This window comes from Cavia porcellus, unplaced genomic scaffold, assembly GCF_034190915.1.
Source record: "Cavia porcellus strain 051 isolate PalLab524CR breed Dunkin Hartley unplaced genomic scaffold, mCavPor4.1 scaffold_10, whole genome shotgun sequence".
NCBI lineage: Eukaryota > Metazoa > Chordata > Mammalia > Rodentia > Caviidae > Cavia > Cavia porcellus.
In genome coordinates this window covers 836167-859492 of record NW_026947493.1, presented here as the reverse complement: position 1 = coordinate 859492, position 23326 = coordinate 836167, and the positions used below count along the sequence as shown (strand labels likewise).

General features: G+C 55.6%; 1 protein-coding gene across 3 annotated transcripts in view; it reads right to left on the bottom strand.

The window, feature by feature from the left end:
• Positions 1 to 1686: 1686 nt before the first annotated feature.
• The window catches only part of Itga11 (integrin subunit alpha 11), a 95654-nt gene continuing 74014 nt past the window's right edge, over positions 1687 to 23326 (bottom strand). The window contains exons 13-30 of one of the 3 annotated variants that reach the window (XM_013144020.2): positions 22005 to 22145; positions 21668 to 21871; positions 20648 to 20778; positions 15353 to 15519; positions 14390 to 14532; positions 13938 to 14048; positions 13021 to 13106; positions 12240 to 12447; positions 10701 to 10799; positions 9843 to 9919; positions 8520 to 8609; positions 7729 to 7819; positions 6224 to 6337; positions 5999 to 6085; positions 4509 to 4619; positions 4315 to 4410; positions 3122 to 3235; positions 1687 to 2767 (exon numbers count right to left, since the gene is read on the bottom strand). In XM_013144020.2, the coding sequence (XP_012999474.1) occupies positions 2696 to 2767; positions 3122 to 3235; positions 4315 to 4410; positions 4509 to 4619; positions 5999 to 6085; positions 6224 to 6337; positions 7729 to 7819; positions 8520 to 8609; positions 9843 to 9919; positions 10701 to 10799; positions 12240 to 12447; positions 13021 to 13106; positions 13938 to 14048; positions 14390 to 14532; positions 15353 to 15519; positions 20648 to 20778; positions 21668 to 21871; positions 22005 to 22145 (2142 nt within the window). In that variant the 3' untranslated portion in view covers positions 1687 to 2695. The remainder of the gene's footprint in view (positions 2768 to 3121; positions 3236 to 4314; positions 4411 to 4508; positions 4620 to 5998; positions 6086 to 6223; positions 6338 to 7728; positions 7820 to 8519; positions 8610 to 9842; positions 9920 to 10700; positions 10800 to 12239; positions 12448 to 13020; positions 13107 to 13937; positions 14049 to 14389; positions 14533 to 15352; positions 15520 to 20647; positions 20779 to 21667; positions 21872 to 22004; positions 22146 to 23326) is intronic. The other 2 variants (XM_023561683.2, XM_013144022.2) reach the window with 2 other exon arrangements.

Genomic DNA, 23326 nt, shown 5'->3' with positions numbered 1-23326 from the left:
AGGCCCACAGTGTTCTTCAAAGACTGCACCAGTTTTGAGTTGGTTATGTTTCCTGTCAACCTAGGGGTTAGCCCTGAGCTCCATCTAAATAATTCTTAAGTAGCAGATGCACGCACTTGGTAATACCTGTGAGTCACAATGTGGGTTTTAATGTGGATTCAAGGTTGAGCTTTGGGGTACTTTCCTCAAAATAGCAAAATTGTCCTGCAGGGCAGCTGTTTCCCTGTCCTCCCACCTGCAGCGAGACTGGTACCAACTGCCCCGGCTCTGAGGGCCCAGAAGCAGTGGAATCTGCAGCACACCTTGCCTCGGAGCTCTGCTGTACCTGAGGGTCTTCCAGACTAGCTGAGAGCCAGATGGACTCCAGGCAAATGCAGTGACAGTCTTCATCCCAGAGCCCTCGCATGCCAAACCTCAGACTTCATCTTCTGTTCACCTCAGCATATGTTACGCAGGTAAGTTGGAAGGGAATGAAAGCGGTGCTCTGGCCCCACTCCCAGCAATCCAACCTGGCCCCTCGTTCTCTGTTAAAGCCTCCGAATGACGCTCACGTCCAGCCAGGGTGATGAAAGCGGCACTGCTCCTTCTGCAGTGCCTCTTCTGTGTCTGCCCTGCCAGGCCCCTGAAGGCGAGTCCTGGACATTTCTACTTCAGAGTGAAAGGTTTGGGCAGGAAGACTTGATACGAGACAACAGAGAGAAAGCAGACACACGAGACAAAGGCAAAGACTTGGAAGGCACAGGCTTCCCAAACCCTCCACCCTCTGGGACCATCTGCTTGGCCCAGTGTCACCCTGGGAGGGTGGGAGAACAAGACTGTGAGGCTGCCTGGGACCTGAGGCCGCTGGCAGCACTGCGCCCTCCAGGTGGGCTCCGCTCGGCCTGCCCTGTCAGGGGTGGTTGGTTAAAAATGTGAACACGGACTTCTAAGGATGTGGGCTTCCCTGCGGGCTGTTCTCTGAAGTCTGCAGGGGTACTTGGGTAGGTGGTACTCGGAGCATGGGTTCAGTCTTTTTTTCTTTTCTTTTTTGCTAGGTTACCCCATTGTTGTTTTTTGGTACTGAGAATCAAACTCAGGTAAGCGGTTACCTGTTTCTTCAGAGTGATGACCGATCTGGAATATGACTCGACTTTTCCTTAGGACTGTAACTCAGGTTTTGACCTCACAGGGTTAGATAGTCATGTTGCAGGTTCCCCATTATCAGGCTTTGCTTCTCACTGGGCTAGAGGGACAGTGTGGCTGAGGTGAGCACCCCGGGGCTCTTTTGATTTTACTGTGGAACCCCTCCAAAGCCATCTTTTCATTTCTTTGATTCTGAGTGTCCCCTGCTCAGGGGAAATAAGATCAGATTTCCAAGGTTCTGTGGGCTGGGGCTCCTAGAGGTGAATGGCACAGGAATTGTGTGGGGGCAACAGGGGAAGGCGCTGCCTGTGTGTGCGGCAGGAATTCGGTGGGGTGGGAGGTTTGCATGGCAGGAGTAGGGACAGACCCAGCAAACTGAGTTCTCACCGTCTGTGCCTGTGCCGGCCAGAGATACAGGGGAGATAGTACCCCTCGTAGGGAGCGTCGCAGGGGCACAGGGTAGCCAATTCTGTTCTCGTTGTGCCGGTAAGAAGGGATGGCAGGCACCCTCCTCCCCAAGCTCCCTGGCCTTTGGAAAGTGGCTGCAGAGTGGCAATGCCTTGGTGGGTTGTAAACACTTTTAATTTCTCAGAAATATTTACGACAGTAAAGGTCGTATGTACAGGGGGACAGATGCCTTTGACAAGCCCCTCTTTCATTTCTACTTCAAAGAAGGGTTAAGCACCAGTACTCCACAGGGCACCTGCATCCCTGTGGGCCTCAGGGTGCCAGTGTGGCCCAGGTCTCATGGCCTCTGCAGGCAGGTGTGATGGTTACCACCAGGCTGCACGGGTACAGTCCTGCCCGATTCAGTGCATTGCAGAGAGGGCCCCTCTGCTGTGGTGCCGAGCAGTTCCCTGCCCTGGTGGGGAGTATGTGCATGCATGTGTGTGTGTGTGTATGTGTGTGTGTGTGTACACACAGAGGTGATGCTAGGAGGGACTCCCAGCCCTCACCTCTACTAGGGTGCAGCCAGGCCAGGAAGTCCGTGCCAGCAGCTGGCAAGGTCGGGCAGGCTGCAGGAGACAGGTGGGTCTGCGTAGGCCCAGGAGAACTGTGTTGCCCACAGTGAGGTACCAAGGAACGGAAGCAGCTGGGAGGGATGGCCGGCAGCCAGGGCAGGCACCACAGGGTCAGAGCAGCAGGTCTCACCTGCTCCTGTGGCATCACTTCCCAGAGTCTCCATCTTGGCCTGCAGCTGGACCAACCCAGCCTCAGGCAGGAGCATCTAAAGGGCCTGTCTACAGGGAGAGGCTGGTGTGACCTGGGCCAGTGTGGCTCTCAGGTGGAGGTGCAGGGCGGTTTGTATTTACAGTCCTGCTCCTGGCTGCTCCAGAGACGGGCTGCCTGCAGAGTGCCGGTACCTTGGTATCTGGGGTGCAGTACCCTCCTAAGGTGGGCAGTGCCCTGCTTAAGTTCCATCCCAGAGGGCGGAGGCACCGCGCTTGGGAGTCGAGGTCAAGTGCAAAGCCAGCGGCGTCCTCTCTGCTCCAGCTCGGTGGGGCCGTGGGCCTGGGCCTGCATCCCGTCTGGACCGTGGTGGCCCTGTCAACTCCACACCTCTGCCGGTGCCTCACTCTAGCACTTTGGGCCTGGGGTCTGCGCCAGGCTCTCTCTTGCGCTTGGCACTTTTAAAGAAGCCCAGCTGTGGGAGGCAGAGGGGCGTCTCAGGGGTGTGCGGGTGGACAGGCTGGGCCCCTTCAGGCCTTCCTGAGCACCCCGGTGATTCCTTCCTGCATCTCGCAGGAGAGATGGGCAGGGGCTTTGTGGGGGTTCACTGCTTGACCTTTTGTTGGAATTTGGGGCAGATGGGAATGGAAGGAGAGGCAGGGGAAGGTAAGTGAAGGATGGAGGGGAGGGAAGTGCAGGTCCTACTTTCTCCTGTTCTCCAAGGCTGGGTCCCAGGTTGGGGGCCCGCACCCCTCTGCCTCTTCAGTGAGGGCCTGGAGGGTGCTGGCTGGCAAAGGAGAGAATATGGTGCTGTCCCTGAGGGCCTCACCTTCCACAGAGCCAGAACCAGCAGGGCAAACAGGAGGAGGCCCCCTAGTGTGCTGCCCAGGATGATCCAGATGGAGACCTGTGAGTCCTCCTGCTTGGAGATGTCAAAGGTGACCTGCAGGGGAGTGGTCTGGTCAGTGGCGTGGTTTGCTGTCCTGGCCGGGCACAGTGCACCCTGCTGGGAGCTCCACTTCCACAGCGAGCTGCTGGACCAAGTGGTGGCTGTGCCAGGCGACCTGGAGCCAAGGCTTCCTCAGGGCAGGCCCCGAGTCTGCCTCTGAGTGGCTCCCACTCCATGCCTGGCCCTTCTCTGCCTTCTTTGCTCTTCCCCAGCTTCCAGACATCTCAGTGATGGTTTGTCACATTCTGTCCCGAGTCGCCTCCTTTGGGGACTCTGGCCTTACTTATGGGGATGGCAGGCACAGCACCCAGGGCCTACAGCACTTTCAGGGGCCTGGGAAACTTTTAGTTGTTTTTAAAATTAGAAATAATGAAAATAATCCAGCCTGGCTAATATTCCTTCCTGTTTATACTGACACAGATGCAAAATTTTTAGTTTTTTTTTTTTTTTCCAAACAGAGAAAGGAGTTCCAAAGGCAAAACTGGCTGGGCCACTGCTCAGCATGGACGGTGTCCTCCTGTGTTCCCACAGGCTGGGACCGTGCTGTGCCTGCCCTGCCCCTGTGGACCTCATACCCAGACAGTACAACAGGGCTTCATCTGGGGGTTGTTCTTCACAAGAGAAATGAGGTACCCAGAGAGCACGTGGGGGTGGGGGGACAGGGGTAGAAGGAGATGTCTCCTAATAGAACCCCCTGATGTGGAGAGGATGGTCTGCTGGGGCGGGGGGGGGGCATCCTGGTGCCCCTGGGCTGGCAAACCCTGCCCTGCCTGAGTCCACATTCCCTGGTGGGTCCTGCACTGGTTTTCTGTTTGTGCGATGTGGCCGCGGGAGGGCGGCCGAGTCCCTCCTGTGGCCTCCTAGACCAGGCTGCATGTAGAGCTTGGCCAAATCCAAATGCCAGCCAGGGCTTGTCAGGCGCGGGGGCTGGGGCACTGTGGTCGGCACCCCTTGACCTGGGGGAGTTGTTGAGGCTGAACAGTTAGGGGTCACCGTGGGATGGAAAGCGGGGCCTGCCCGTCCCTGCTTTTCTGTTCCTCTTACCCCATGGGAACTGGAGGACAGGGTCTCACCTGGCGGCTGGGGTCCTCCTCCCGGAAAATGAAAGGGCTGTGGAACTGCCTCTGCAGGGCCGAGTTCATCGTGATCTTCAGGGACCTGAACTTGAGCTGCAGGAGCAGGGCCTGGTGGGAAGCTGCCCCCTAGATGGCTGCCCCCACCCCTTCCCCTGCCTGCCTCTGTCCCTGCCCCGAAGGGCTCCACTTACTGCCTTCAGGGACCTCAGCCACAGGTTCCCCAGCAGGTGGAAGCTGAGCTCCTGGTTGGGGGCCAGCCGCACATGGCAGTTGATGGAGACCACGTCTGCGTTGCTGTGGTTCTGAGAGGAAGGGCCAGGGTGAGCAGTGGGGACATGGCCAGAGGCCTTGTGCCCTGGGCATTTGCTGTGGGGGAAGGAGTGGGCAGGGTGGCAGGAGAAAAGGGTGGCAGGGTGACGGGGTGACAGGGTGGCTGGGAGCCTGACTTGTTCACAGTCACCGGGGTGGGTGAACTCCAGGAACAGAAGTCTGGTTTATATTAAGAAATCTATCTGTGTTATCACCATATACATCAATCAAAAGGAAAAACGAGCTGGTGTGACGGGCACACCTGTAATTCCAACACCTAGGAGGTGAGGCAAGAGGGTCGCTGCAAGCTCTTAGCCTGTGCTACACAGTGAGTTCAAGACCAGCCTAACTGCATGATGAGACCCTGCCTCAAAAAACTCATTTCTTTTTTTTTTTCAAAAAGGAAAAATGATATGGAGAAAAAGTAGTTTAGGAAATCCAGCTTCTGTGCCTGCGAGTGAGCCAGGGGACTTCCACATCTGATTAAAGGGGGTGTGGCCGCTGTCTCGTGTTCCCCTAAAATCAGGACCATGGCAATCTAAGCATCCTGCTATGACTTCTGCTTCTGAGGCGAGGAGGTCCTGGCCAGAGTGCTATGGCAGAGAAGCAGTTTATAAGGACTGAATGGAAAACTGATGGGAAATCCAAACAAATCATTCAGCAATCAGGACTTCCTTGGGGACAGCTGTCAGGGGGGCTGGCTTGCTGCCCTGCCCCGCAGAGCCGTGCACTTCAACAGTGCTCTGTGCGAGGTGCTGGTCTGGGGAGATAAGACCACAGCAGCTAAGATCTCTGCTGGTGTGGCATCGTGAGCGCAGGCCAAGACGTGGGCCCCGAGGGTTCCAGTAACGCAGGCAGGGAGATTCGGAGCCTGCAGACGACTCGGCAGGGGCTCCTGTTGGAGTCAGGGTGCTGCTTCTACCCTGGGGCTGCAGGGCTCCAGCTTAGGCTGTGTGTTCTGGCCTCTGTCTCTCTGATCCTTCTCTGTGCTTTCTGGTTCTGCCGACCCCATCACCAGATCTGAGGCCTCGCTGTGTGTCTGTTTCCCTTCTCCTGTGAGAAGTGAACCCCTTTCCTCTTCCTCTGTCCAGGGCTGGGCACATTGGGGTACTGAGAAGTGCTCTTGCTCTCTAACACACTTTCTCTTGGTTTAAACTAGGGAGTCTCTATGTTGCCCAGATTGGCCTGGAAATCAGCAGCCTGCAGCAATCCTCCTGCCTCAGCCTCCTGAGTCACTGGGCCTATAGGTATATGTCGCTGAACCCAGCTCAACAAACTCTTTTTGACAAACACTTGGCTGGGTGAGACATGGCCCCTGGAGCAGGCAGTACCCCTCTATCTGTCCCTTGGCTCTGGGTTTGGGGACACTCACCAGCCGCAGGGTCTGACTCAAGTCTTCGTCCATCGGGGTGGCCCGGTACTCGGTGGTGTTCCCCCAGATGTTACAGGATGTGTTCACCTACATGGGACACAGCCAGCCTGTGAGACCCAGCACTGGGCTGGTCTCTCCACTTGGGAGCTGGAGTCCAGGGACACACCAGAGGCCATGTCTGTCTGTGGCCGAGCCCTCCCCTGTGGTGGCTTCTGGGCCTGGTACCTGGTCAGTGAAGAAGTCCCTCAGCACCAGCAGGCGATTGCCGCCCCTGGTGGCCACAGGAATGGTGATCTTCATGGTCACACCATGGATGGGGAAGAAGCCCAGGTTCTGGACCTGCAGCCAGAGAGACGGTGGGAGCCTCAGCGAAGCGGAGTGCAGGGGTGATAAGTCGTGGGTGTGCTGAGCTGGGACCCTTTGGAACACGTGCAGGGCACACCTGGCAATGCGCCTGTGCTAAGCTGTCCTCACTTTCCTGGCCCGAGGCCTCCTGGGTCACTGTCTGTGACCTCTAGTGATGTGCTGCGTGCTGAATCTGTGGGCGGAGTTAAGAGACTGGCCGGTAGCTCTCAGCTGGGTGAGAAGGAAAGTACCTTTTGGAACCCGGCCTGGCCAGTGGGATTGTGAGACTTTAGCTCCCCTCGCCTGCTGCTCTGCTGCTCGTCCTTCCTGGACAATTGCTCCCTGCCTCCCGTCCCTGCCCTGGGTCAGCCTGTGCCGCTCTCGCCCTCCCCCTGCCGCCCACCAACGTTCTGGCTGCGCAGGAGGCGAAGTGCTTGCTGGATGTGGCCCAGTCTTGTTTCTCCCGCCTCTGGGCCAGAAGAGCCCCTTGTTTAATCTGAGGGCCGGCATGGAGACAGCGACCACCACCAAGGTCAGCAGAAGGTTCTCTTTTTTTTTTTAAATCGGTACTGGGGATCAAACTCACAACTGTGCCCTTGCAAGGCAGGTGCGTATGCCGCTCAGCTATATCCCAGCCCCAGAAGGTTCTCTTTGAAGGGAGCGGACAACCCGTGTTGGTAGCTCCTGCTCTGACCGGGACACATTTGGTGGCAAAGCAGCAGCCATCACAGCCAAGCAGGGCTTGAGGCAGGACCGCGGCTGCTGCTCTGGGGAGCTGTGTGGTACAGGCGGGTTACCAGACCTCTCTCAGACAGGGCGCACAGGGCTCTGTGTCTGCAGCAGAGACCAAGCTGCTCACCAATCTCACGTTCCCTTCTGCCCGAGGGACAGAAACCAAGACAGAACCCACTTCCCAGCCTCCCTTACAGCAAAACGTAGGCTTTGGACAAGGCGGGGTAATGGAAAGTGTAAAGGATTGCCAGGGAAGTTCCCCAGTAGGGAGAGGGTGGCCACCTGGAATCAGAATGTGATGGCTGGAGCTGCAGCCATCTTGGACTGTGAGGTGAAGTTGAGGCCGAGGGTAGCGGAACTAAAGACCTCCCTCCTCAACAACTTTTTGAAACTGCCAAGTCTGCACTTCTTTTATGGGTGAGTGTAAAGACTATTAACAATTTTTAAACAGGCACTCCTAGTCTCTGATATTACTGCCCCCCACAACAGTTAGTTGTATTTGACAACTAAGAACCAGAGAGAGGGGAAGAAACGTGTGCGAAGTCACTCTGAACACGTGGCAAGGCGCAGGATGGACTCCAGCCCTGGGGCTGACTTCCGAGGGCTGCCCTCCCTCCCCGTGGGCCTCTTGGCCTGGCCGCCCTGAGCAGTACCTTAAAGACACAGTGGAAGGGAGGCCCAAGGCCGCCGTAGCTCTCCAGGGAGCTGTTGGCCTTGACCTCGTAGTGGCTCAAGCTGCTGCTCCTGTGGACAGGAAAGGGGCTGCCTGAGCACGGGCTCCGCTGGTCGGGTGGGGAGTGGAAGGGGCGGGACCTGCCTCCGAAGACGGGCAGACGGGCCGGGACTGTCCTTGTGCCCTGACAGTGGGAGGGTGGATTCTGAGGGCAGCAGGTACGCCAGCCATCAGCGGTCCATCTGGTCCCCTTCTAAGCTCTGGGGCTTCCTGGGCGGCCCATCAGCTGGTGGCTGGAGGGTGAGGCAAGTGGTCATGGGCCGAGGAAGGGTGGGTCATTTCCCAGCGATGCAGTTAGAACTGCGAGTGCCCTGTGGTGACGGAGCACACGGACGCTTTGCAGGGGATTTTTTGTTTGCTCTGTTTTGAGAGATGGCCTTACTATGTCGTCCAGGCTGGCTTTGAACTTGCAGTGATCCTCCTGCCTCAGCCTCCTGAGCACTGGTATTACAGGTGTGTGCCACCACTCCCAGTTTGTAGCTCTTTTAAATTCTGTTTTAAAATTCTCTACAATGAACCCTCTTCTGCCTGTGCTGGGGTGGGAACCTCCCACTGCCCCCTGCTCACACCAGGAGCCTGGCCTGGGCCTCCTTCCCCAGCAGATGGGGGCTGTACTGTTTGGCCCATCAGGGTCACACCCAGCATCCCTCAGTGCCAGCACTGCACGGGAGACCCAGCAGGGGACCCGCCCCGAGTCTCCCCTTCTGGCACCTGGTGAAGAGCACGTCTGCCTCGTACTTGAGGTGGAAGCGCAGGAGGGCTGTGTTGTCTTCCTTGGTGCTGTCCTGCTCATCGCTGTCACTGTGGGGACAGTTGGGTCACCAAGGAGGGAGCTTGGGGGGCACCAGAAGTCCACTGGGAGGGTAAGGGCCAGGTGACAGCCCTGGGGCCAGTAAGAGCTCAGGGCTCCTCCTGCCTCACAGGCTGGAGGGGCGTCCTTGGTGCCACCCTGCTCTGGGGGGACAGCAGGGCACGCATCTGTCGCTGACTGGCCAGTGTGACTCCTGGTGCCCTGCCCTGTAGTCACTGTGACTTCCCCCGGGCAGGAGCGTGCAGACATGGAAACAGTCTCTCTCCTGGCTGCCTGGTTTGCAGGCTTTGATGCTGTCACTGCTGAGAGGTTTTCGGGGTCCCTGAAACATACACACCTGTGTGCCCTGCTTGGGCCTGCCTGTGTGGGTGAGCCAATGTGCTCTCGGAGTCGGGGACCGGGAGCCCCAGGAGTGTATACCTGCCACAGTGAGATGGGGGGGTCCCTGCGCCCATGACCCCAGCTGTGTGTGGGGGGCAGTGTGGTGCTTGGTTTACCTGCAGTGTTTGTCTCTGCTAAGGATCTCAGTTGTTTAGGAAGCTCCAGAGTAGACAGGACCCCGTGCCCCACAGAGAGGGGACCGTGCACGAAGGAGGCATGTTTACTACTGCATGGAAAGTCAGGGTGTGGCACACAGCAGCCACCACCAGGAGGCCTGGGCCAGACAGACCCACGTGCAGCGGGAATGGCCCTTCCAGGGGAGCGGGAGGCTACTGCTTGCCTCCCTGCAGCACCCTTTACATGCTGTGTTGCACTGGGAGACTCACTCGAGAAAGGCTTTCCTTCTTCCTGGTTGTTGTGTTGGGTGCTGTGGGGAACAGCCCTGGTTTTGCTCACTTTTGGATTTTGTCTTTTTTTTTTTTTCCTGCAACAGGGTCTCATTATGCTGTGCAAGCTGGCTTTAAACTGACTGAGCCCAGGCCAGCCTCAAACTCCTGTCAGTCCTCCTGTCTCAGCTTCCCAAGGGCTAAGATTATTGGTGTGCACCACCACACACCTGGCTTTGCTGATGGCTAGAGCCTGCCAGGAGGCCACGTGGGCATATGCACAGGCCCCCCCTCCCCTCCAGACTGCAGGGCTCTAACTGCGCCCTGACATTCCCTGACAGGGAAGGCATAGCCTCGAGGCTAACATTCTGCTTGTGCCTGGCCTGGGCCCCCAGGCTGGGGCGGGGACAGAATTTGGTGGCAGGTGGGAGAGGCAGGGAGTGGGGTAAGCCTGACCTGCCGGAGCTGAGCTGGATCTCCAGGTAGTTCAGGAAGACAGACTTGCTGAACTCGAACTCTAGCCGGAAAGCCACCTGCAGGAAGGGCAGGGAGAGGGGCTGGAACCACCCATCACACGGCTCAGTTTGTCTGTGACCCTTACTTGCAGCCACAGAGAGTCCTGCCCCCGCCACCTATCTCTATTTTCATTTGTTTGGTTTTTGAGACAGGGTCTTGAACTCACAGCAATTCTCCTGCCTCAGCCTCCAAAGAGCTGGGATTACAGATGTGCACTCCCGAGGCTGGCTCAGCTAGAAGGCAGCCAGCACTTTTAGTGAGTAGGGGTGCTAATGGCTCAAGGGCAGGGGCCCCTCACTGCCCTTCCCTGTAGCCCCGGGCCACACTGCTGGCCTGGTCCCTGGGGAGAGGGGCCCTGACCAACCGGGCCACATCTGACCGCGGTGCCTTCTCTGGGGGTGTCACCAGGGAACGCTGTGCCCCTCCAGGTGACTGGGTGACCCTCTCCCAGGGTGTGAGGGCAGCATGGAGCTGCAGCGCATCTCTCTCTGGAGTCTGGCCCACCCTGGACTTAGGTCTCCCCCGCACCTCTAACAAGGGTTCCCGCGGCAGCCATGCACAGCTCTCCACTCCCTCAGCCGCGCAGCCCCGCTCTGGGGACCACCGCTGCCCTGCCCTGTGCCAGCTGAGCCCCCCTCCCTCTGACTCCCGCCTGTGAGCAGCTCTGCCTCGGGACTTCTGCTCCAGGACCTTCTGTGGCTGCCCGGTGCCCTGCCGCTAGGCCTCTCCCCTCCCTACTCCCCATGCGCCCGCCCCTCGGCCTCCTCCTCCCTGCGCCCCCCCTCACCCCCCCCAAACCTGGGCCTGGGCCCTGAAGAAGGGGTAGCTGACGTTGCAGACTCTCTTGTGCAGCCCACGCTCCTCATTCACGCACTCGATGCTGTTGTCCAAGTCATCCTGGGGGTGGGTGAGGACACCAGGCCACCCTCAGTGCCACCTTACTGCTCACTGACCCCCCACTGCCCATGTGGAGCCTGGAATGTGCCCCATGGGGACAGCAGAGGCCTCGGAGGCCAGGTGGCTGACATGGGCAGGGAGGGTGAAGAGCGGCAGGTGCCCAGTGCCAGCTCAGCTGCTCTAGCCTCAGGGAGGGAGGACGAAGATGCCCCATGGCACCCTGGCTTGCTGTGCCTGTTTGCTGTGACTCCCTGGCCTGGCTGAGGGGGCACTAGTGCCGCCCACCCCCAGCTGCGCTAAGGGTGTGGGGACACAGTGCACGCTGCAGCAGCACTGAGCTCAAGGCCTGCTCTGTCAACACTGGCTCTTGCTCAGTGCTGTGGCCCTGCCTGGCCCATGGCGTGTTAGGGAACTTGTGGCCTGTGTAGGCCATGCGTGTGTGTGGGTGTGAGTGGGGCGCATCCTCCTGAGTCCCCTGTGCTGGACGTGACCTCTCAGGCTCCTGCAGCCTGATGCAGCACCACCCAGCACCTCCTCCTGTCTTCCACCTCCTCTCCCCTAAAACTTGCTGTGCCCAGAAGCACGACTCAAGGGTCCCCTCCCCAGATAACAATCAGGCTGAGACAGGGACTTGATGCCTCTGCGTGCCCCCAATCAAGTGATCCCTGCAGGACTGGCTCTGGGAGATGGTGACAGTCACAGCCAGGCTCTTGCTGAGGGACACCGAGAGCGAAGCTGAGGATGGGGGGGCAGGGGTCTGAGATGGGCCAGTGTGGGGACACAGGAGGGTGGCTCAGGACAGCAAGCCTGATGCCCTTTGCCCCCTACACTCGGCTCTGCAGGACACTGAGGCTGGTGAGGATGGGGATGGCGCCTAAGGGGACCGGATCACAGCACACATGCCTGGCACCAGGTCCATTGAGCAGACAGGTCAGGCTGCGGAGGCGTGCATGCCCTCGGGGAGGACTTGGGGTCTCAGCAGGGCCTCGCCTAGCTATGCAGAGGGGAGCAGAGCTCTCTGTGACCCTGTAGGCTTCAGGAAAGACACCAAGAGAGGTGACAAGGGGACAGTACTGTCACAAAGTGCAGCTCTGGGGCCAGTTGCTGGGTGGAAACCCCATGCTGCTTATTAGCTGTGTGTTCCTGTGCAAGCCACAGAGGCATTCCCTGTGCCTCAGTTTCCCCCCTTGTAAAACGGAGACACCCTGCCACCAAGTACCTCATGCACTGTTAACACAGGGCCTGGTCATTAGGGGGCACAGGACGCAGGAGGCTTCCACACAGCAGATGCTGGCCTGCCAGAGTGGGAGGAAGCCCAGAGGAGGGTGCAGTGTGACCAGCAGGCTGAGCTGGTGACATCCGGGGTGACTTAAAGATCAGTCAGCATGAGTGGAAGGGGGGGCAGACCTCGGCTTGGCGGGGCATGTGTGAGGTGCTCACCCTCTGGACCAGGCTGGCAAACTGCAGGTTAGGGGACTGGGAGATGTTCAGCACAGCGCTGTAGGCGTTCTCGCCCCTGTTCCCCAGTGTGGCCTCTACGGCCACCCGCCGACGCGTGCTCTCTATGATGAAAACCGTGGTGTCAAAGGACAGCGTGTAGGCCGAGCAGTGCTGCGTGGGCTTCCTCAGTACCCTCTGGCAGTACTCCCTGTGGGCAAGACCAGCGGGCATCAGGCAGGCAGACAGGGCACGGGTGGGGCGCCTGGCTGGCTCTGCCCATGGACACAGCCCCTGGGAGAGAACAGCTGGCAGGGCTGCCAGGTGCTCACTGTTTAAGGCCACCCCCCCCCCCGCTCTGAAGGCCCTGGCCTCCTCTGAGCTCAGCTCTCACTGGACCTCACTAGTCTCATACCATGGTTCTACTAATTGTGTTTCCCTTTTGGCCTTGGCTGCTGGGAAGCTCAGAACTAAATGTGAGACAATCTTGATTATTAGTCTACTTGATTAGAATTTTTTTTTTGTCTTTCCATAAGGTTTGGATGTGCTATTTCTGTTCTTTTGTTTTTGAGAAAGGCTCTTGCTAGGTAGTCCAGGCTGGCTTTGAACTCACTATGTAGCCTCAAACTCTTTGTAACACAGCAGGAAGCTGAAGCCACACAGGAGCTGAAGCTGGGCTCAGCCCGATCCTGGCTCCTGCTCAGCGTCTGACCCATGCTGCTCACTTATGAGAAAGGCATGTGCAGAAGAGCCCCAAGCCACCGGCAGGGAAGGGGACACTCACAGGGCAGTGGGCAGGTCGCTGCGGGCATCCAGCAGCAGGTCAGGGATGCAGTGCTCGTCCTCATTGCAGCCATTCCAGAAGGGCACCTGGGCCAGGGAGAGCCAGTGAGGGCGGGAGAGGACCCACCGCCACGCACAGCCCACGCCGCCCTTTCTCCTGCATCCTCCTCAAGGCTCAGCCCTCCGTCTCCCGGTCTGGTAGTGCCGCTTGCTGCGTGGGGCAAGGTGTCTGCGCCCAGGGCAGGGGGTGAGGGGGACGCGGCTGCTGCCCTGCGTGCGTGGGCAAGGTTCCGTGCGAACAAAGCCATGTGAAATGTGCGCAAAACCAAAAGCTGGGACATACGAGGGACAGAAGAGGCAGAGAGGAGGAAGAGACGCAGACTGTCAGTACCAGAGAAAGCTCTGAGGAAGGACAGTGGGTCAGTTCCGCAGGGAGCCCAGGTGGGTCAGGGAGTGGGAAGTCCAGGAGGGAGGAGAAGCCCCAAAGCTCAAGTGTTGGGAGGTGACTGGATCAAGGGGAGCTGTTCTCATCAGTGGTTCATCTGAAGGGTTCTCAGCTGAATGCGCTGTAGGATGTGGGCCCTGGCTGGAGGTGGCCTTTCAGGAATGTTCTAGAAGGGTGAACTGTTGTCCCACTCCTCCCTTCTCTCTGCATCCCGGCTGCCCTGTGGGGTGCAGCTGTCTTCCACCAGCCCCTTCCACCATGCCATTTCTGCCTTGGAGCCGGCTGCCATGGACTGAACCCACAGGAACTATAAGCCAGACAAACCTCTCTGCCTCCAAATTGTGGTGTCAGGTATTTTATCCCAGTGACGGGAAAGTAACCAAGGACCCTGGGACAAGAGGTGGAAAGGCCTTTGGCACTCTGGGTCTTGGAAATGAAGTTGTGTGAGGTGGCGTGTGCCACTGAGGCCATACCGAAACTCTGAGAGTGGTGGGCCAGCCATCATCCAGCACGGGGCCATTCTCAGGGTCCTCCAGGGAATACTCAACTGAGAAGGCCACTGGCTTCACGTAGTCAGCAGTGTCCTGGGGTGGGGACGGGAAAGTGGGAGAGACGAGAGGGCATCATTACCAGGGTGGGGACCACCACCTCCTACACTGGGAAGGAGGGAGGGTACACAGGGGACAGAGGTCCCCAACTCCGCAGGCGACCAAGTGTGCACACTGCAAGCCCCCGGCTCAGCTGCTGCCTGGCGGTTTCACCAAGCTCCCTCTCACTCTGAAAGGCCGGCTTCCAGGAAGCCTAGCAGGATGAACCCAGCCCGCAGCCCCATCGCTGCTGCTTCTTCCTTGGCATTCAAGCCACCTGTCTCTGTCACTCGTGTCTTCCAGCGCTGTCTCCCTTGCTTAGGGGTGGCCAGGCTCACCAGGACGTGGAAGCTGAGCCGCTGGCAGTGCTCCTGGCCGGCGGACAGCAGCGCTGCCCTGTTAGTGAACTGGTCGCTGCCCTCGTCCAGGTGCGCCCGAGGCATGTAGCGCCTCTCGTCCATGGTGGCATTGTACCTGATGCCTGCAGCAGGGGAGGGTCAAGGTCAGGGCTTCCTGGCCTTACCTGTGTCCCTCCCAGGCCCTGCCGCTCTTCCCTGGGAGGTGCCCCTCCGTTGGCCCCTCCCGGGCTGGCCAGGAGACAGCTGCATCCCTTCCCCAGGTAGGCCCTGGAGGGCAGCTGCCGGGCAGGAAGCCCATGTCCAGGGTAAAGTTCTGGGGATGGGGATGGTGGCTCGGTTCTGGGGGTCCAGCCACAGTCTCCTCTCCTTTTGGGAAATTCTCATGCTGGTTCTGGGAAAGCCTTGGTCCCTTGTCCCATCTCTCAGCCAGGTCTTGGGGTACCCCAGCCCTGTCTTTCGCCTTTCACAGATGGCCCTGTCTTGCCCTTCTAAGTTCCATCTGGATGCCTTTGCTCTCCTGATCCCCACACCTTTTCTTCCATCTTCCTTGGCGGAGATGCCATCCACAAACCTGAGTCTCCTGCAGGGCAGCTGGGTGTGGACCTGCAGCTGTCCCTTCAGGATGGCCTCGAGCTGGTGCGAACTCCAGCCTTGAGTAGGGACAGGTGCAGAGAAACACTGCCCTTCATGCAGCTGCCGGCCAGGTCTGACCCTCCACTGGTCCAGGCTGGCTTCCAGCCTCTGCACCCCCATGCCCTGAGCCCTCTGTTGTACCCGCACTCTGACTACTTCCTTCTCCTCTGACCTCTGCTCACTGACACCCTGGCACCCATCCCTTTTGTCCCCCAGTGTGAGAGTGTGGCAGAGGGGCTCCAGGTGGCAGCTGGGCCTGGGAACCCATTCTGGGGACTCTCAGGAGCCAGCCTGGGGGGCCTGGCTCACCCACATCTGCCGTCTGGAAATAGGGGGCCAGGAAGACGGGTGTGAAGCAGAGGAAGGCGGCCAGGCAGGTGGCATCCCTGCCGCTGCGCTTGCAGTCCTTGTGGAAGATGTTGATCCTGGGTGGCTCGAAGCGGAGGCTGGCATTGATCTGGACCACAGGCCGGGCCCTGGTGGGGCGCAGGGGGCAGCAGCTCAGCGGGGGAGTGGAGCGCAGGTGCAGGGAGCAGCGCCATCTCTGTCCCTGGGCAGCTGCTGTCCAGGGCACTGCTGTCCCTCCGCTTCTCTCCCCCAGCCCTGGATGTTGATCACATTCACTGGGGAACTTGCAAAACCCACCGCTGAACTGTTTCCCGCCCAGGCCTAATCCGAGGAGGCCAGGGGCTGCCCATCCGCTTCCCACAGGCCCTGGCTCTCCACTGCGCCACCTGGTGGGTAACACGATGGCTTAGGGCTCTACGGCTGGAGCGTGACTGAGTCCTTCCTGTGACACGGAGGCCACAGGCTCTGGGCATGTGCGGGCCTCATTTCCTGTGAAGAGTTTATGTGCCCGTCTGCCCCCCACCCTGGTTGTGGGTACCTGTCACGTGCTTTGGGCTGTTTCCTGGGCACCTGCACAGTCACATTTCCTGACTGCACCAGAAGATATTGGAGGACAGCAGCAATCCACCTCCTCCCCCTTTAAAAACTTAATTTAATGTAATTTTGCAGTACTGGGGGTTGAACTCGGGCCTTCACACTGAGTTACACCTGCAGCCCTAAGTTGCCAGGCTGGGATTGAACTCGACATCCTCCTGCCTCAGCCTCCCAGAGCACTGGGCCTACAGGTATGCACCCCCATGCCTGGCTTATGCACCTTTTCTTGATTTACCCTGTGAAGCTGTATGATAGCTGTTAAAAATTGTATGAAAGTTACAGTTACACATCCTAAAATGGCGGCTTGCTAGGGGATCGGGCGGAGAGTCTCTCCGGAGAAATCATATTAGATGCTAGAATATGACAACATGGAGAGGGCCAGACAAATGGATAACGATTCTTATTAACCAAGACAGCGTGGCTGGAGGATTTAAAGTCGTGCTGATACTGTGAAGGCTGATAACGGGAGGCTGCAAATCCCGCGCCTTTAATGCACCAAACTGACCTGGGGACCCAACAGGAAAATCTGTGTTGGCTTTTGGTGACTGCTGGAAATTGAGACCCGGGACCCCGAGAAGCAGCCAGGACTGCTCCGCTGCACCAGAGGAGAGTGTGAAAGGCTCTGGAGCTCCGAAGCCAAACACTGTGCAGTTTTCTGACCATTCCACGCTGTGCCAGGAGTGCAGTGAGGGCAAGTGGTGTGGTGTGCAGAAGGCTCAAGAGGAAGACCTACACTGAATCCTGGTGAGTACTGGGGACCCCGCGGCTGCTGGGGTTGGCCAGAGAACATCTTGGAACTGGGCAGAGCCCACCACCACGGGGACATCAATAACACAGAGAGTCTGGTGGAAGACATCTTAGAGTCGGGCAGAACCTGCGCCTCGGTGACATCACCGAGTCACCCCTGTAAAGAGGTCTGGTGGAGGACATCTTGAAATTGGGCAGAGCCTGATGCCGTGTTGGCTTCAGCGTCATACAGAGAACTAGTGGAAGACATCTTGGAATTGGGCAGACCTGCAGCTGTGGTGACACTACATAGTTGCTCCTGGCACAGAGAGGTCTGGAAGAGAACAGCTGGGATTTGGGCAGAACCCTCTGCCTCGGTGACATTAGTCAGCTGCTTCTGGCACAGAGAGAACTGGCAGGATCTGCTGGGGCTGAACCAAGCCTCTGCTTGGGGCCCAATAAGCAGATACAAAATAGTCACAACTCTGTGACATCCAGAAAGTACAGCCTAATTTACAGAGTGACTGGCACAGAGTCTGGAGGCTAGCCAGTACTGTCCCTGCATCCCAGCCTACCCCAGATAACAGCAAATTGGGGAGGACAGCAACAACTCAAGTCAGCATGCTTCTGAAAGGCCCTAAGCAATACGGAGAGGGCCAGAGAACCCCAGGACAGTCTGAAAGAAACCAGAAACATGACAAGAGACAAAAAAAAAAAAAATCTCCAGCTGCCCAACATGAGAAAATAAGCCCAGGAGAAGTCAACACAGAAGAGAACAAGCACAGAAACCATCCAATACTGGACACAGCATCAGCCGAAATTAAAAAATACCTCCATGACCTCATAGGTGAATTTAAAGTGGTACTCCTGATCCAAGTGAGGCAAGATATAAAGAGATTAATTAAAGAAATGACAAGCCCCGCCCAAGAGAACACAGATGGAAGAACTGAGGAAATCAGAAAAGAAAGAGAAACTTCTGAAGAAGAATTTAAACATAACTTAGAATACATGAAACAGATCCAAAGAGATTACCAGGAAACTAAAAACTCCATTGAACACTGGCAAAACATCCTGACAGAAACTAAAGACAGCCTTCTGAAACTTGAAGAGAGATTTATGGCATATGATCGTGAAAGAAAAAGCCTCTTAAAAATAACAAGGATCCAGAAAGAAACAATTCAAAGGCTAGAAGATGACAAAAAGATACATAACTTAAGAATAAAGAATGTGAGTGAGGAAGCAGGAGCAACCAAAAATGAAATACAAAGAATATTCACAGATATATTAAAGCAAAATTTCCCATGTATAGCAAAAAGAAATGATATCCAGATAAAAGAGGCATACAGAACACCAGCTACCTACAACCAAAACAGATCTACGCCTAGACATATAATAATCAAGATTCCAGAAATCCACCAAAAGAACAGAATATTAAAAGCAGCCAGAGAAAAGAAGCAGATTACCTACAACGGGAAAATTATCAAAATAACAACAGACTTATCAACACAAACTCTTAAGTCAAGAAGGGAATGGGGAGAAATATTCCAAGTCCTGAAAGAAAATAATATGCAACCAAGGCTCATATACCTGTCAAAACTCTCTCTCAAAATTAATGGAGAAAGAAGATGCTTCCAAGACAAGGAAGAACTGTGGGAGTTCGTGGCCACCGATCCAACCCTACAGAGAGTGCTGAAGCATATTCCAGAGAAAGATAGGAAGGGATACCAGGATTCCAGCAACAGTGGCAGAGAGGCCTCAGTGAACAGGGCAGACAGTGGAATGAGGGAATAAGGTGGACAAATTATAGCAGAAAAGTGGAGTAGCAGACATGAGGCAGAGGCGGTAAGCTATAGTCTTTAGTATAGACAGCTCTGAAACACTATAAAAAAGGCAGAGGTCATTGTTAATAGTGTATCAGGATTTAAAAGACACAGTAGTCTTATCGCCATATTTAGTTTGAATTTAATTTGTTCTGGTCTGCCCACTCATGTCAGATTTGAGGGCACAGACATCTGATCCAAAAATAGCAGGTTATACCATGGTAACTATCCTTACTTTCCTATTAACTTAAACTGAAGTCCTGTATTACTTACATTGTCTTACTATGACTGATCTTAATTGAATCTGAATCATAAGACCATGGGTTGGCCTTGGCTGATTAGAGGCAACTACTCTGAAGATGACAAGATGTAAAGGATATCCATACTGGTATTAACTATTAACAGCTCTCAAATCCTACAATGCTTTCAAAGTTGTGTTTTTATAAAAATAGGTAATACTATGTTTAACTATATTAAGCCGGTGTTGTGGACAAATCTATTGAAAATAACAAGAGAAAACATAGTAACTACGGAAGATCACCTATATTGTGGTCTTATATGTCTTATCCATTGCATGTTTTTCTAGGAATTTGTTTTGCTGTCTTATTATGACTTGGTTTTCCCTATAATACAGAGAGGATAGATATATATGTAGAAACTCACACATGAGTTTTTTTTAAAAAAATTATTTACGGGAACAGATTATATAATGTAAGATGTAATGAACAGATACTCTGAAGAAGAGACGCTAAGAAACCCAATGCTAATTTTGTAGCATTATAATATAAATTCTAGCAATACTATTGTTCGCTGATTAGAATGACATCGGTCTGGTCTCTTGAGTTCAATTTCAGCATATGTCGAGATGGGGACGCCTACCATGAAGAGAATGAGAGATGCGATGGTAGTTATTATTGTCTTCCCTAATGTTGGATCTTGAAGACCTAAAAAGCCTTCATCATCCTATAATGATTTGATTAGTTCTATAATATGCAACAAGTATATAAAGTGGGTGAAGATGGGGACAACTATTTGTAAGAAACTAGAGACAGATAGACAGTGAAGATCTCCAGTGGACTTGCTTTGAAATCTGTATTTCTTTAAATTGTTTTTTTAACTGTTTTGTTCTGTTTTGATATGTTTAATCTTACCCTCTTTGAGATGTAAAACAAATGTGTAGGACTGATAACCATATTACTGAGCTTTTGTTCGATCGTTGAGCAGAACTGTATGTAGTGTCACTTTTTGAAGGTCATTCTAAATACTTTAATTTTGTAACCTGAACAGCTATTTCTAAGATGACAATATGTAACTTATCAACCAGCGATTTCTTACCATTTGTTTTTCTGTAATTTTGTATTATTTCTACCCTTTTTTATCCCCATGTATTTTTTTTGTTTCCTTTTCTTTAAATAAAAAAAAAGAAAGTTACTATAACTTATAGAAAATTAAATGCAGGCAGAAAAGTTGGGAGGAGATGAGATGGAGTGGCTTTATTGTTATATGACGAATTTTCTCTAAGGTACTATATTTGCAATGAAATGTATATCATCCACATATGGAAAAGGCTTAAATTAACTTTTCTTCTCTCTCCCCAAAAAGTAGCCAAAGCATAATACACAGCCTTGTAGAAAACATTGTAATGGAGCCTCAAGGAGGTTTGGAGAACAGAGCTCCCTGGATCACACACACAGTATCCCACCCTGGGGATGGGGAAAGGCCTTCCCAACTGGGAAAAAGATGTCCAGTGTCCCCCCTGAAGTCCTTGAAAAGCCAAGTGGAAGAAATGCACATCTATAATCCCAGAACTCGGGAGGCTGAGGCAGCAGGATCGCTATGAGTTCAGTGAGGCCAGCCTGAACTCCCCAGCAGACCCTATCTCAAAAAGCACACATGCACAAAAGAGAATGCCCCTGAAGCCAGAGCTTTTAGACAAAGTCCTTGGGCTTCTGCACACTGAGTCAGTCTAAAGTCATTTGGAAGAGGGACCTGGACTTCCTGATAACTTGGGGATGTCCTGCAGTCAGACAAGGGATGGAAGTCCTGAAGCAAATCCTTTGTTCCTTCTCCCCGTGATGACCCTGGGGACACCCAAGTCCAGACCCACAGGACTCACCACAGAATCACAGTGCTGCCCAGGGCACCCACAGCCAGGTCCACCAGCCCATCCTCATTGAGGTCCAGCTGCCCATGGATACTGCAGCCAAAGTACTGGAGGCCAGGAGCCAGCATGGAAGCTATAATTTTCTGCAGGGAGAGGACAGAGGCAGTGTCTGTGAGTCAGGGTGGACAGGGGGCTGCCCGGGCCTGGAGGACAGACATGGCAGGACAGGCCAGGACAGCCAGCTTGAAGCCACCAGGAGTCTTCCCCCACTGCAGGCTGGGAGGAGAATCAAGAAGCCAACCCACAGGCTGGGAAACAAGAAGAGTGGGCTCTTCCACCCTACTTCCTGGTAAGCAGCTGGCTGATTGGGAGGAACACAGGCTGAGATGTCAGAAGCTGAAGCAAGAAAAAAGTTAATGCTTGAACTGTCCGCCTGACTTTGCAGGGCTAAAGCCGGTAGTCTGAGCATCTATTTAGAGGAGAAGAATATTCAATACAGCAACTACAGGGATCTTCTCTGTCTTGTTTTTGAAATCTAATATCATTCTTACAGTTTGTTTTGGGCTGTTTTACTGTAACTTGATTCGCTTTTAAAAAAATGAAAAAATACACTGAAAAAGCAAAAAAAAACCAAAAACCAAAAAAAACCGAACCTCCATGAAGTGTTTCTATAGCATGTTACCAACAGGTTTCCCCACCAGCATCTCAAAGCTTAGTACGTGTATCATAAAATATGTGGCAAAACGACGATCCTGAGGGGGACAGGCCCGAGACGGCGTGGTTTTGAGGTCGCAAGGTGCATATTATGGAGGAAAGGCACAGATGCCAGGGTAGGGCTGGGAGCGGTGAGGGAGTTAGGGCCTGGCTTCGCCCTTGTGGTGGACATAGGGAAGACGAAGGCGGCCGCGAGAGGGCGCCAGGGGAGCACTGGACGATGCCCCTGGCAGCCTCACCCTTTGCACTCGGTGGGGGAGGGGACGAGCACGGGGCACCGGCGGCTCCCAGTCCCCGGCCCCGCTGCCCGAGCCGCACCTGCGACGGCGTCTTCAGGATGCCGCCCGGGGCGCCGCGGAACACGTAGATGGCTCCCTGGTGGCCGTCCTCCAGCGGGGCGCCCACCACTACGTCGTTGTAGGAGTCCTGATTGAGGTCCCGGACTGCGGCGATGCAGGCCCCGAACCGCGCGTTCTGGTACCCGTGGGAGTCCCGCAGCGTCCCGTTGTAAACGAACCGGCTCTGCAAGAGCGCGCACGGCCGGAAAGGAAGGGCTCGGACGGCCTGGCGGTGGCTCCGGGCTCCGTGCGCCCCACCCCGCCTAGTTGGGGACCAGGCCCCCTGGTGGCCAACCGGCCCGGCCTGCACCCGGTACCTGTCTCAGCTGGTACACGTACACCCTGCCCCGCTCGCGGCCCTCGCTGAAGTACATGGGCGCCCCCACCAGCAGCACGTCGGTCACCCCGTCGTCATCCACATCCACGGAGGTGATCTCGCTCCCGAAGTAGGAGCCGATCTGTGGCACAGGGAGGGGGCAGGGCGGGGTGGGACGGGCCTCAGCTCAGACAGTGGAGGGAAACCAATCCCAGTCTGGACTCAGGAGTGGGGGTACTCAGGGGTCCTCCTTTCCAGGCGCTCCCGGTGAGTCCTCGCTTCAGTCTCTCCTGCTGCGTGCGCCCTTGTCCCTTCCTCTCCTTGTGGTCACTGGCTCTTCTCTCCCTGCCCCTACTCTCCTTTATTCCCATCACTGGATTTTGTTTTGGGCCACTCATCCTAGCAGGAATGGATACACTGTAAGGGCTAAAAAGAATACCCACAAAGTATTAAGAAGAAAGTGGGGGTCGCCCCTCGCACCAGCATTCAGCCATCACTACCGTGACCGGTTGACCGGTCGGAGCGTTGCCCTGCAAGCTCGCTGTGCTGCCGCCCATCTGCGAGCCTCTGTCTTTAGCGTTCTAGGCCGGGACTGTGCTCCGCTCACAGCGCGGCTGCGGAGTGTTAAACACAGCCCTGCATCCTAAGCCTTTTCTCCCTGCTCTGTTTTTCCCTACAGCGGTGTCTCGGGGGATTCCTTGGGCTCCAAGTTAGGCTCGAGCCCTGCTGTACCCATTCATGTTCCCGTCCCTGGGCACTTAGCTGGTTTTTAAGCTTTACTGTCACCGATCTCTCCAGTCTGTGACTTGGATGGTGAGTGTCAATTCTGCCCTAGCTGCTAACAGCACCATGTGTCTGCATGGGGTGTGGGGCTCCCCATCCAGCTGTGGGCATTGCCCCCACCTCATTGCAAACCGAGGGTCCTTGGCTCCAGCTCCTACCACCTGTCCTGCCTACAGCAAGTCCTGCTGGGCGCCAGCCACTGCCCCATCACCGCCCCATCTATTCCTAGATGTGGCACCCTGCTTGGTCTCCAGTCCACCCTGTGGCGCCAGGCTGCGTCCCTACTATGCGCTTGCACATGGGCTAAGTCTAAATTCCTCAGTGTGACCCTGCAGGTCCCCTCCCTGGCTTCTGCCCCACCCTGGCGCCCAGTGCTGTGGCCCAGCTCTGCCTACCCATCATCCTCTTCCTTGCAAGGCCCAGGTCCTGGCTAGGGCTGAGTGCCCCTGCCCAGCTTCCTCTGCAGGCAACACCCGCCACCCTCAGGTCTTCCCTTCTGCTGTTCCTGGCTTCCCCATGCTCCTCCCTCCAGCATCTGCC